The sequence below is a fragment of the Dipodomys spectabilis genome, unplaced genomic scaffold, assembly GCF_019054845.1.
Source record: "Dipodomys spectabilis isolate Male_0828 unplaced genomic scaffold, ASM1905484v1 ptg000002l, whole genome shotgun sequence".
NCBI classification, from domain to species: Eukaryota; Metazoa; Chordata; class Mammalia; order Rodentia; family Heteromyidae; genus Dipodomys; species Dipodomys spectabilis.
The window spans coordinates 16521393-16534476 of NW_024870679.1; the positions used below are offsets into that span (position 1 = coordinate 16521393).

A 13084-nucleotide genomic window follows, 5' to 3' on the forward strand; every position below is an offset into this window, starting at 1 on the left:
AGAAGCTGAAAACCCGATTCAGCCACCACCTGCTGGACAAGGTAGACTACCAGGAAGTCCAACGTCGATGCAGCCAGCTTTCAGACCACATGACCACCACTGAAGAGTCCACAGTTTATTCTATAAAGAACAGAAATCCTGGATGAGCTGTATCAGGAGAAAGAAGAGTATGTTAACCAGCTGTCCCCGGAAAAGAGGGACAGGTGAAGGTACAGAATACGAGGACTGAATCCAACCAGACTCCTGCTGCTGAGGTCCCCTCAGACCTCTCAGGCCCTACAAACAGGGATGTTTTGGAAGAGTGGCAAGCTTTTGAAAAGGTGAAGCTTGAAAATAACATAGTTTGCCCAAGGAAAGGCTGGAGTACGTTGGCCCCTCAAAGACCCACTACAGAGCAGATTGTCCACCACACCCTGATATCCAGCACCTGCTTACAGGCTGCAGAGCTTGCAGGCTTGGGCAATAACCTCTGCTTTCCTTTGTTCCACAGGACTGAGGCAAATGATGAGTTGGAAGTACTTATTGCTCGAAGACCTCGCAGTTTTCCACCAGAAGCAGACTCCTATGCTCTGAAATATACTTTGGGGTATGAGAGCTGGATGGCATTCTCAGGCCTAATTACAATGGAGAAGGGTGTAGGGCTAACTGTAGGCCAGACAAGAGCAAGGGGCTGCTGGCAGGTGACCCAAACTCTAGAGACATCTAACAGTCCACTGGATGCCAGGGAAAGGTCTCCAGTGAGAGCTACTATAAAGAGTAAATTCTTTACAAAGAAAGATGGGAGCGATGACATAACATTACTATTTTATAGAAGGATAGTAACTAATTCATGGCATAATTTAATAGTGCTGCCTTTTCTCAATTTCATGGCATAGTTTAATATATTAAACTATCAAATAGCATTATTTTAATTTCATAACATATTCTTAATTTTGATATACTTTTATATTAATCATTTCATGTATTATGTTGGCATATTCATAGTACAGTTACTTGCATTTCTGAAAATGTATTGACCTCTGTACCAGCAATAGTGAATTTTCTTATATGTTAAAATTCCACAATGAAGATATTGAGATGAGAAAATAATAACTGTGGAAAACAAGAAAACATGCTGAGAGTTTGGGGAAAAAAGGAAAAGGCTGTGAGCAGAACTGGAGGTGTGCTGCAATTGAAAAACACACACCAAATAGTACAGAAATGCAATTCACAAACAAGAATACAGAATTATCAAGTACCTGTAGAATATCACATATCTCAATTTTTCAGTGAAGCACACTGGAATGGTATATATTGAATATTTGTTAAATAATGTTAAAATTAGAAAAGAATTAAAATAATGAACAGGGAAATGCAAATAAAAACCACAATGAGGGGCTGGGAATGTGGCTTAGTGGTAAGTGCTTGACTAGCATGCATGAAGCCTTGGGTTTGATTCCTCAGTGCCACATAAAGTGCTATAAACAAAAGTGGTGCTGTGGCTCAAGTGATGGAGTGCTAGCCTTGAGCAAAAGCAGCTCAGGGACAGAATCCAGCCCCCGAGTTCAAGCCCCAGGTCTGACAAAAACAGACAAAAAACCCACAATGAGGTAGTACCTTGCTCTCATGAAAATGGTTATTTCAAGGACAAAAGACAAGTTAATACTACCATATACTTAAATTTACTGAGTTATATTAAATACCTTTACACAAAAAATTGGGACAATACACATTTTTTTTTGTTGTTGGTATGATGGTGGTCATGGGGCTTGAACTCAGGGACTGGGTGCTATCTCTGAGCTTTTTCACTCAAGGATAGTACTCTACCACTTTAAGTCACAGTCAGTTTTCTGATGGATTATTGGAGATAAGTCTCATGGACTTTCCTGCCCAGGCTGGCTTCGAACTATGATCCTTAGATCCCAGCCTCCTGAGTAGTTAGGATTACAGGTATGAGCCACCAGTGTCTGGCATACCAGCATTTTTCTTATTAATCAGATTTTTGAAGTAATTTTAATAACAGCATAATGCATTATATCAATGTGCCAAAAGTTATTTAGCCTTTCTTCTACCATTGACATTTCGCTATTCAATTTTCATTACTGTATCTATAACTACAATAAACATTTTTGAAGACAAATTCCTGAGATGATGATCATGTTAATTATTTTTAAGACAGGGCCTTGCTACAAAGCCCAGGCTAGCCTTAAAATTGTGACTGCCCTACCTCAGGATTTCAGATTTGGACCATCACCTCCTCCTTAGATTCTACTTTTGTTGGTAGTACAGGGTTTGACTCAGAGTTTCATGCATGCTGAGCAGGTACTCTACGCTTGAGATATGCACACACCAAACCTTTTTTATTTTAGCTCTCGGGGCCTCAGTTTTGCTGGGACCTGGCCGTGGGTCATCATTTCCCTATCTCTCCTCTACTGCCATCACAAGGGCACACCACCACAACAAACTTCTTTGTTGGTACAAAGCATTGATACTTTTGCCCAGGCTAGCCATGAACCGTTATCCTTCTGAGTTTTGCCTCTCTAGTAGCTAAGATTATAGGTGTGAACCCCACAGTGAGCCCCAAGATTATACTTATTCCTTAATGATAGATTCCCAAAGGGAAAATGACTAAAGATATAAAGTTGCGAACATTCTCAATATAGGATTAATTGATTACTGGAAAGATAACATACTCCCAATGCAACATATGAACATCTCAAACTTGTCCTCTTTGCTAATACTAACATTTTTTACTCCTATAAAGATCCTTGTGGATTTGATAGGTCAAAGTGAAACCTTGTGCTCTAATTCACCCCTCTTGGATTGGCAGCAAGATTATACACTCATCACTTCCTTTTCTTTACCTTGGTTTCCTATTTCTGAATACTCTTTCAAATGTGCTGAAGTTTTTCTTTCTTGACTATTAAATGGTATTTTTGTCCTCAGCCCTTTAAATGTCCCACAGACATTTCAAACTCAGCATGTCCTCAATTAAACTCATGTTCACTCCTACACTTGCTTCAATTTTTGGTGGTTGACATCATCAACCACCCAGACACTCTAGTCAGAAACTTGCGTCTTCTAAAGTGAGTCCCTTCTCTCATTCTCACATCCAGTCACTTTGTTTCTCCAATTCCACCTCTTAGATTAATGTATTTAAATTTTTTTTCTTACATGTCTTCCCCCTCCACTAGAAACTGACAAGTTTGCAGGAATAATAATTTATCTTCACACTTCATAGAACAAATGAATTAATGAATATTTCTTAAGCTGGGTGTGGTGTTACACACCTGTAATTTCAGCCATGTTGGGGGGGGGGGTTGGGGTAGGAAAATCATGAATTCAAGTCTAGTCTGGGGTGTACAGAAAAATCTTGCCTAAAAACAAAAAACAAAAACATCATCATTACCAACACCGTCAACAAAACTATTTTCGGGATGAGTAAGTGCTCTTTGCACAGAACTTCCAGTTAAAAAGGCATAAAACTGGGCTGGGAAGGTAGCTCAGTGGTAGAGTGCTTGCCTTGCATGCATGAGGCCCTGGGTTTGATTCCTCAGCACCACATAAATAGAAAAAGCTGGAGTGGTGCTGTGGCTCAAGTGGTAGAGTGCTAGACTTGAACTGAAGAGCTGAGGGACAGTGCCCAGACCCAGAGTTCAACTGGCCACGACCAGAAAAAAAAAAAAAAAAGGCACAAAACTTAAAACAAACTGGTACCTAATGCTAATGTAATTATGTTATTTTAGAACAAATGTGCATTAATGACTGCTGATGTTGAACATACAGATTCTACTGTTGGTCATATTTATAGATTGTCTATCACTGATTATTGAAAATCTTGCTAATTAAAGAAGAATTCCTAGCCTCGTTCTGTGGTTCATGCTTTTAATCCTAGCTACTCAGGAGGTAGAGATCTGATGATCACCATTCAAAGCCTGCCTTGGCAGGAAAATCTGTGACACTCTTTTCTCCAATTAACTACCAAACCTCATAAGTGGAGCTGTGGCTCAAGTGATAGAGCACTAACCTTGAGTACAAAACTCTCTGAGTTCAAGCTCTAGGACTAATGTGTGTATGTGAACACACACACACCCAAATTTCCTTTTTTCTGATATATATTAGTGGGATTATGAATTCACTATACAGCTTTAGAGAGGCTGATGCATAAAATCCCCTTAGCCTAAAGGGCAGCCACCAATATAAAAGGTCTAAGTATTCACTCCTTAATAGCCTTTTGTAGAAGAGATGATCTCTTTCTACCAAAATTACAAGACAATTTTTCTAAGAAAATAATAAAGTATGTAAGTATATAGGCAAGGCCTTGCTGTATAGCCCAGGCCGGTAAACACACACATACACACAATCAAAATTAACTCATCTCAATTGCATCATGTACCCATTATCAATTTATGTTAACATTGTTAACAGCTTATTGCAGGTGCAGTTCCAAAGCATTTCTAACATGAAATGCAAAATGGAAAATGATTAACTGTAAGTCTAACAATGTAGATAATTTTCACAGTGCTTTTAAACAAGTGCAAGTGCCTCTTTCTGCATATACTCTAAGAGAGCTAAAGGACATTTTGCTGGTCTTTTATCAGGAACATGATTAAAACTTAAGGTTCAATTACTTCACAATTCCCTAGGAGAGCTGATGTTTTCTTCCAACACTCAGCTGTCAGCCTAATCCACCCCAATATGAGTCTGAATGATATTTCACAGATTCACTTTACATAATCTGACACAAACACAGTAGGTTTTTTATTGTTAAATTACTAGGGTACCATATGCAGAGATAAAAGTAAAAGGATTGATCTATTTGTGCATTCACATTTTTAAGTCTTGAATAATAAACAAGAACAAAGGTTCAGGTAGGAAAGGAAAACCAAAGCAAGGGCTTTCTTACAGGTCTTCTAATTTCTCTAATTATAGAAAACGTGCTCAAAACTTCAGAAAAACTTTTCCTACATGTAATATCTTAATAAATAAATGTTTACCTCAATAAATTAGAAAGACATCAGCAATATTGAGACAATCTATTTCTGGCTAATTATAATTTGGATATAATATAGGCATCAAAAATAAAGGGGTGGTATAGTTTAAAATTTTCCAAAATGTTAAGACTTTTAGTGCTGAGTTTCCAGTTCTAGAATTGTCCATTCCCCTTGAGGGGAACAGTCTTCAGAGGAAAAACTAGCCATTGTGATACTTGCTGAGGAAGTATCAAGTGGAGATGTTAGTTCACTCCATTTGTTCAAAGTGTCAACATGTGCTATACCCTGAGGTTTAGAGTTGTCTCGTGCTAAAAGGAGGGTCTGATTGATTAAATACTGTGCTAGATTTAGGTCTTCAGGAAGAGAGTTTGTAATATTTAAGTTTGAATTCTGTTCAGACAGCAATTGCTTTAGTAGTGTCCAGTCTTGTTTTGCAAAGTGTTGGTCATCTTCTAAATCCACAGATGTAACAACATGTGTTTCTGTTTCCATTTTCTGCTCAAATGCTTCTGTTACATCCATTTCATATATTGGAGAGAGGGTTTTTGAAGGTCGGAGGTCACACATGCAGGTTTGGGCCAGTGTGTCACAATCATCTATGTCTCCTGTAATAATTCATAATACTACACAATGTAAAAATTGCTCATGTTGGTACCAGTCAGTTTTGTAGAACAATATTAACACAATATAACAGTGATAGCCCTCCAAAAAAACACCGAATGGGAAAAATAACATTTATACAAAATTGACAAATTTTTGAGGCATTTATTTTTCTATGTTAAAAATTCAAAGGTAATATTTAGCAGCAAAATCAACATAAATAACTAACAATAATTCTTCATATTGAATTTGAAAACTTAGGATACAGAAAATAAAGTATTTAAACATAAACATAGGAAGTACACATATATCTAATTCACTACAGTAGAAACTTAAAGAGAAAAAAAAAGACAATTTTTTGATGGTGACTTTTAAAATAAGTCAGTTCCAAAAGAGAGAATAAATACATTGTATCTAAAGACTTATTTGTCTATTTCACATGCAAAGGAGGATGCAAGCAAGGACAAACAAACAAAAAAGTACAACTTTTAAAGCTATCCTATTCTTATAATTTTGTTGAACAGGGATTATTAACCAGTATTTTCCTTAGTTATGATATACAAATAGTTCTCAGTCAGCCATTATTGCATGTTTTAAGTGCGGGTCATTAATCTGAGTTATTGTAATATGAAAGACAAAAAACATAAAACAATTAGACAAGTCATCTAAGCATATGAAACAAACCTAAGCTTCTTTCATATATCATCACTGCTTCTAAATATAATCTCTTTTAGGAAATTTATCTATTTGAAAATTTTAGAATAGAATTATATTGATCCTGAAAGTTTTAACCTCTGTAAAATGTATATAAATTGTAATAATTCATCTAGCTGTTAAAATAGTTTAGTGCTTTTAGTTACATATTACTATAGTTATTGCACAGACCTCTTAGATAAAAACTAGCAACTTCATGAATTTTATTAATGCATAATAAAATTTCTAACAGTCAAGAACTCTGATATTAAATTAGACATACATAATGAAGTAACAACAAACTAAGCCTTTTTGTTCTTTCATGTAAAATCTCCTGGTAGGTTATCTTTGTTTAATAAACAATCAAAATTTTTACTAGGTATTAATTCTTCACTAGGATTTTAAGTGTGCAAGAAAGAATAACGATCTGATTTTCATATTATCAAGAAATTTAGATTTTCCCTTAAAATTTTGAAACTTGCTGAATAATTAGTCTATCTAACTAAAATATAATATTCAGGGCTACATACAACTTTACATTTCTGTAAACTTATTTTCTTACGCATTAGCATTTCTATTTCTGTACATTACCTGCAGATAAAGCAATATTAGCTTTTTCGGTAGATGTAGAATGGCTCTCTTTCACTTGACCTTCCTGAGGCAGAACTTGACTCCGAAAGGAGTCCAGAGATTTTGTAGAGCTCATCTTTGGTATGTCAGAAGTCTGTTCTCTTTGATGAAGCTCCAAATGGCATGGTCTTTCTTGAGACTTCATATCACTATTCAAGAATTTGCTACGTTGCTGAAAGTCATTTTCCATATCACTTCTACTGTTTACATTTTTATCTTCTGGAAAAAGTTGTCCTTCTTTGGACAGGACATTGAATGCTTTATTTTGGTATGTGGTTGAATCACTATGTTTATCTTTCCTTGAAGAGTCAATGTTATTAAAACTCAAAAGGGTGCTTTCATTTTTACAGGCACTATTGCCTTTATCTTGTTTACACTGTAAAACTCTATCTTCTCTTTCTCGTGGGATTCTGGAATAGCAGGTGTCCCCATGTTGTTTGTTAGAAACAACATCAAAAACATCAGAAGGTGAAAGAGAATCCATAAAGGGCTGGGAGGGAGTGTGTACTTCCCCTTCATCAGACCCTAGTTCTTCACATTCATCTACTGAAAGTAAAACTGATCTTTTAAACTTTTTAGTCATAGAAAACTCACGGCTTTCATTTTCAGTTCCATCTTCAAAAGCTAAGTTAATGATTCCTTGAAATTGCTGAGGAGCTAAATTGGGTACAGAGAAATTTTCTGCAGCATTCTCTGCTTCAGATCTTTCATCTTCTGTTTCATCTGCTGAAGAAGAAACCTGATCTATTTCCTGAGCAAACTGAACACTGCCTCGAGAAGCACTCTCTTTTTCCCTTTGGTGAACAACTGTAGGTCGAGACCAAATTTCTGGCCTTTTTCTGGGAATCTCATCATCACTTGTTGAGTTAACTTGGAAAAGATCATTGCTACTTTGCTTTTTTATTTTTATTTCAATCCTTAAATTGCTATCATATATTTTTAATTCTTCAGGAGTACTAGTATCACTGCTACTTCTTCCAAGAAAATCATGGCATAGCATAGTGCCACATTTAGAAATGCCTCTGTCGTTCGACCCATCGTCATCTTGAGACCCTCCAGCATCATAATCTTCCGATCTGGGCTTTATGTCATCAGAAGATGTGGTAGCACTGCCTGTGTCAGATTCAGGACTCTCTCTCTGGTGTCCGGCAGTGGTACTCAAATTCCAGTGGCCCATGAATGGAGTGTCTGGAGTTTCATGGCTCTCCGGAGTTTCTGCTGTTTCCATATTTTTAGGGGAAATTTTTCCAGATGGTTGTACTGAAACACATTTGGAGGAAACACATGTATCTGCTTGAGCATGTTTATCTCCTTTCATAGCAGAGTCATCAGACAACTGACTCGAAACTGTCAGATCTGCATGGACTTTAGATTCTCTGTCATCCCAAACAGAATCTAAAGTACCATCTGTCCTTTCAGAGACACAAGGTGTCATCATGGTTAAAGTTTTGTTTTTATCTTTTCTCCCTACTTGTTTCTCTCCATCTGATATTAAATGGATTTGTTCTGCATTGGAGGAGTCTGAATCATAAGTTGGATTAAAGCTTAAGGAGTTTTCATTTGGACTTGAAATGATGGATTTTAGAGCAATGTTGCTATCAAATTTTGAATCTAAATTATCACTCCCATCTGAGAGAAAATATCTTTTAACTGCATTCCCATGGTTTGTGTCTTTGTGACTGGGAAATTTTGTTTCATTTTTATCTGAACAAATCTGTTTTGATTTCAGTTCATGCTCCATTGATTTATCCAGCTTTGAAACATTTTGGCATTCTAACATCAAATTCTGTTCTTGATTGCTTAATGACTTTTGTGGGTTGGATTTGCATGATGATTGGAATGCTTCCATACCACTGACTTTAGGAGTGTGATTAGTCAGAGGTCTGTGAGGTTTTGGTTCAGCGACGCTGGACTTGTTATTAACATGCACATCACGAAGCATATTTTTTTGGACAACCAGTGTTTCACTTTTTAAAGGTTTCTGAGTAGTCTGGGTTTTCAATACAATCTGTCCATGAAGTGTTTTTTGCTTTGAATCCTTATTGTTAGAACTTTCACCTTTTTTTGATAGATTTAGGTTTTTAGGCACTGACACCATTTTTGTATTAACCTTTGGCAAAGTGGTATGTCCTTGCTTGACTATTTTTCTCTTAGGTATCTGTTTATCTGTAGTAGTATTGTGGTTCAACTTTGTCACATTTTCATCACACTGCTTTGAAGAGACTGAGGATTTTACTGAATTTGGTGACTCTCCTTGGGGTCCTAAAGGAAAAAAAGTTTGAAGATATAATAGTCTCTGCTTGAAAGTAAAAGCTAGTGTTTTAAAATATAACTAATAAGATAACATATCTAATATCTACCATTCAATGGATAATTACAGATTGAAGGTCTTATGATAAAATATTTTAAGATTTTTCTGCTAAAAATATAGAGGGCCAGGAGCTACTGGTTTATGCCTGTAATCCTAGCTACTCATGAAGCTAAGATCTGAGGATCATGGTTTAAAGCCAGTCTGGGCAGGAAATTCTGTGAGATTCATCTCCAACTAACCACCAGAAAACTGAAATGCCACTGTGGCTCAATGAGGTACAGTGCTAGCCTTTAGTGGAAAAAGCTCAAGGACAGTGCCTAGGCCCTGAGTTCAAGCCCCTGGCCTACAAAAATAAATAAATAAATAAATAAAAATATAGCATGACCATGTCAGGGTAGTAGTAGAAATTGTCAAAATAGAATTTCTCAAGTAAAAAAAGATAGATTTGCATAAATATTGACAGTACAAATATCTGGATAAGCTTTAAAGGAGCAAGAAAGCCATCCCTATGAAGTTTTGAAGGGGGAAAGGATAGTTAAAGAAGAAACTACCGTTTTATATAGTCTTCTAAAAGGGACAATCAAGTTATTTATAAAAGCAAAAATTGCTGGATGTTGGTGGCTCATGGTTGTAATCCTTTTTGTTTCAAGGCGGCTGAGATGTGAGGATTGCAATTTGAAGTCAACCCAGGGAAGAAAGTCCATGATACTCTTATCTCCAATGAACTACTAAAAAGCCCTAAAGTAGAGCTGTGGCTTAAGTGGGAGAACTAACCTTGAGCAAAAGAAACTCAGGGAAGTGACCAGGCTCTGGGTTCAAGCCCCAGGACTGGCACATATTCAAACATGAATAAAAACATTTTATTTCTCATAATCAGATTGTTATTGTAGCTTATTAGGGTTAACCATTTAGAGCTGTAGTGGAAACCAGAGCTATTAACTAGAGGGAACAAGGGATTAATTTGGATACCCATTTATTGATGCTAATTAGTCTTAAAAATGATATTTTGGGTATTCATATCTGCCAAATAGAATTGTGTTTTATTCCCCAGTACTGGCAGTTAAGTCCAGGTTCTTGTGCAAACTGGGAAAGAACCTCCCCCCGCCTTTTTTTTTGCTGGTCATGAGGCTTGAACTCAGGGCCTGGATGCCATCCCTGAGCTTTTTTATTTTTTTATCGGTCATGGGGCTTGAACTATGGGCTTGGGTGCTGTCCTTCAGCTCTTCAGCTCAAGGTGAACATTCTACCACTTGAGCCTCAGCATCACTTCCTGTTTTCTTTCTTTTTTTTTTTTTTGTCAGTCGTGGGACTTGAACTCTGGGCCTGAGCGCTGTCCCTGCGCTCTTCAGCTCAAGGCGAGTGCTCTACCACTTGAGCTACAGCGCCACCTCTGATTTTCTGGTGGCTTATTGGAGATAAGAATCTCACGGACTTTCCTGGACTTTCCTGCCCCGGCTGGCTTTGAACCACGATCTTCAGATCTCAGCCTCCTGAGTAGCTAGGATTACAGGCTTGAGTCACTGACACCTGGCCCTACCCTTTTTTCCCCCCTGGTCAGTTGTGGGGCTTGAACTCATGGTCTGGGTGCTTCACTGAGCTTTTTGCTAAAGGCTAGTGCTCTACCACCTAGAGCCACAGCTCTACTTCTAGTTTTTGGGTGGTTAACTGGAGATAAGAGCCTCACAGACTTTCCCGCCTGGACTAGCTTTGAACCGCAATCCTCACATCTCAACCTCTAATGAAGTTAGGATTATAGGGATGAGCTACCAGTGCCCAGCTTAAATGTTTACTCTTTAGATATTACTAGAATAAGTTTTCTCAGCCTTGTTTCTTTCTCTCTCTCTTTTTTTGTTGGTTGTGGTACTTGAACTCTGGGCTTAGGTGCTGTCCCTGCGCTCTTCAGCTCAAGGCGAGCACTCTACCACTTGAGCCACAGCGCTACTTCCTCAGTCTTCTTTTTTTTTTTTTAAATACATTTTTTTTTTTCTAAATCGAAAACTGGTATATTGAAGATACTCTTCATAATTACCTTCCTACCAGGCATGGTGGTACATGTTGTTAGGTTTTTTTTTTTTTTTTTTCGGTCTGGTCGTGGAGCCTGAACTCTGGGCCTGGGCGCTATCCCTCAGCTCTTCAGCTCAAGGCTAGCGCTCCACTTGAGCCCCAGCGCCACTTCTGGCTTTTTTCTTTTTGCTTATGTGGTGCTGAGGAATCAAACCCAGGGCCTCAGGCATGCAAGGCAAGCGCTCTACCACTGAGCCACCTTCCCAGTCCTAGTTTGTTTTTTTTTTTATTAACTAGTTGTTAAAAAAAAAAAAAAGGTTACAATTCCCTAAGTTAGGTTATGAGTACAATGCATCTTGCTCAATGTTACGTCTTCTAAGGTTCCCACCCATTTTCCCTTTCCCATCTCTACCCTTAAGTTATGTAGTTCAATTTTTATATAATGTACATTGAATACAATTGACTGTATTTCTCATTTTTCCTCCCTCCATTCATATATTCCCTCTCTCCCCCCAACATGTTCCTGCTTACTTGTATTTATTTTGTTAAATAGGTCTGCCTTATTTTTAATTTTCAGTATTAATTCATAAGGTAATCCACACTATTTTTTGGATTTTACAAACTACTTTTACATGAAAATACCTAATGCATAAAGAAAAGTAATGTTTAGATTATCTTAGCATATTATATAATATAACCAATGTTCGTTCTTTCTTAGAACACTGAAAAACAATGGAGTGAAATTCTTCCTTCCTCTGTTATGGCTTTCTAGATTGTGGCATCATTTTAATGCTTGTTAGAGTTTTACCAATGGAATTCATATTGCCATCAATGAAACATTTAAGAAACATGGGTTTACTGTATTAAAAGATCAGAAATGCAGATTAACCTAGTGAGTCTTTTGCTTCTATCATAAAGGACAATAAAAACTAAAATTAAGTCCTACAAACACTAAAATACTTGTTTAAAAAGTGAAAGTACTAATTCTCACCTCTACACTGTGAAACAAATACGAAATAATGAAACCATGCTTATTTGCTACTGACATTCCAAATCAGTTTTGTTTAACTTACACAAGGAAGTAATATGACACTCAGAACTATTTCAGCTTTACCTTGAGTTTTAGCAAGATTAGACGGGGCACTCTTTGTCCTTTGCTGAGCTGTAGTACATTCATTGCTATTTCCTCTTTTCTTCAAAATGGCCTGTGGTACTGGATCAGTGCATCCTTTTCCATTGACCTTTTTTATTACACTAAGAAAAATGATTTGCACTCAGTGTTACAATGAGATTCCAAAGCATGACTTATAAGACTCTTATATGAAATATATTTCTCAAGAAATAATAAATATACCCCTTTTGAAAATAGAGAAACCATTTGTTCATAAGTCTTTCAAAGGTATGTACAATAAAGCAGTGTATAACATGCCATTAGTATGTACATCAGTAAAGAAAATTGCTCAAAAATACCATTGTATACATTAAATTTTTAACAAAAGATTCATTAAAATTTTTAGCTGAAGTCAGAACAGTTAACTTTCAAAAAAAGTTAACATACAGGTAAAATATTTTAAATAGAGACCTACCTATTATTTATATTAGTGTCTTGTTCATGAATGCTTTTTTTATTGGAAGTTCCATTGGTAATTCTTGAAACAAGTCGAGGTTTTACTGTTATAAATTAAGAATAAGTCAGGCTTGTGGTAGAATACATTAAATACATAACAAATTAGTGTAAATTTACCGGTTTGTATAAATAAAATTGTTAAACTGAGAAGGACTACATTTTCTCTCAGGTTGCATGACTATATGTCAATGTAGTTTTTTAGAATTGTAAAGTAAAAAAAACCCGCAGGGAATCTTGTTTCTAGGA

At 36.7% G+C, this 13084-nt stretch overlaps 1 protein-coding gene across 4 annotated transcripts in view; it reads right to left on the reverse strand.

Moving 5' to 3' along the window:
* Positions 1-4716: 4716 nt before the first annotated feature.
* Btbd8 (BTB domain containing 8) overlaps positions 4717-13084 on the reverse strand; it is an 80993-nt gene continuing 72625 nt past the window's right edge. Inside the window, exons 15-18 of one of the 4 annotated variants that reach the window (XM_042681756.1) lie at positions 12798-12882; positions 12326-12465; positions 6858-9158; positions 4717-5578 (exon numbers count right to left, since the gene is read on the reverse strand). In XM_042681756.1, the coding sequence (XP_042537690.1) occupies positions 5106-5578; positions 6858-9158; positions 12326-12465; positions 12798-12882 (2999 nt within the window). In that variant the 3' untranslated portion in view covers positions 4717-5105. Of the gene's footprint in view, positions 5579-5718; positions 9159-12325; positions 12469-12797; positions 12886-13084 lie in introns of those variants that run through there. The other 3 variants (XM_042681764.1, XM_042681746.1, XM_042681772.1) reach the window with 3 other exon arrangements.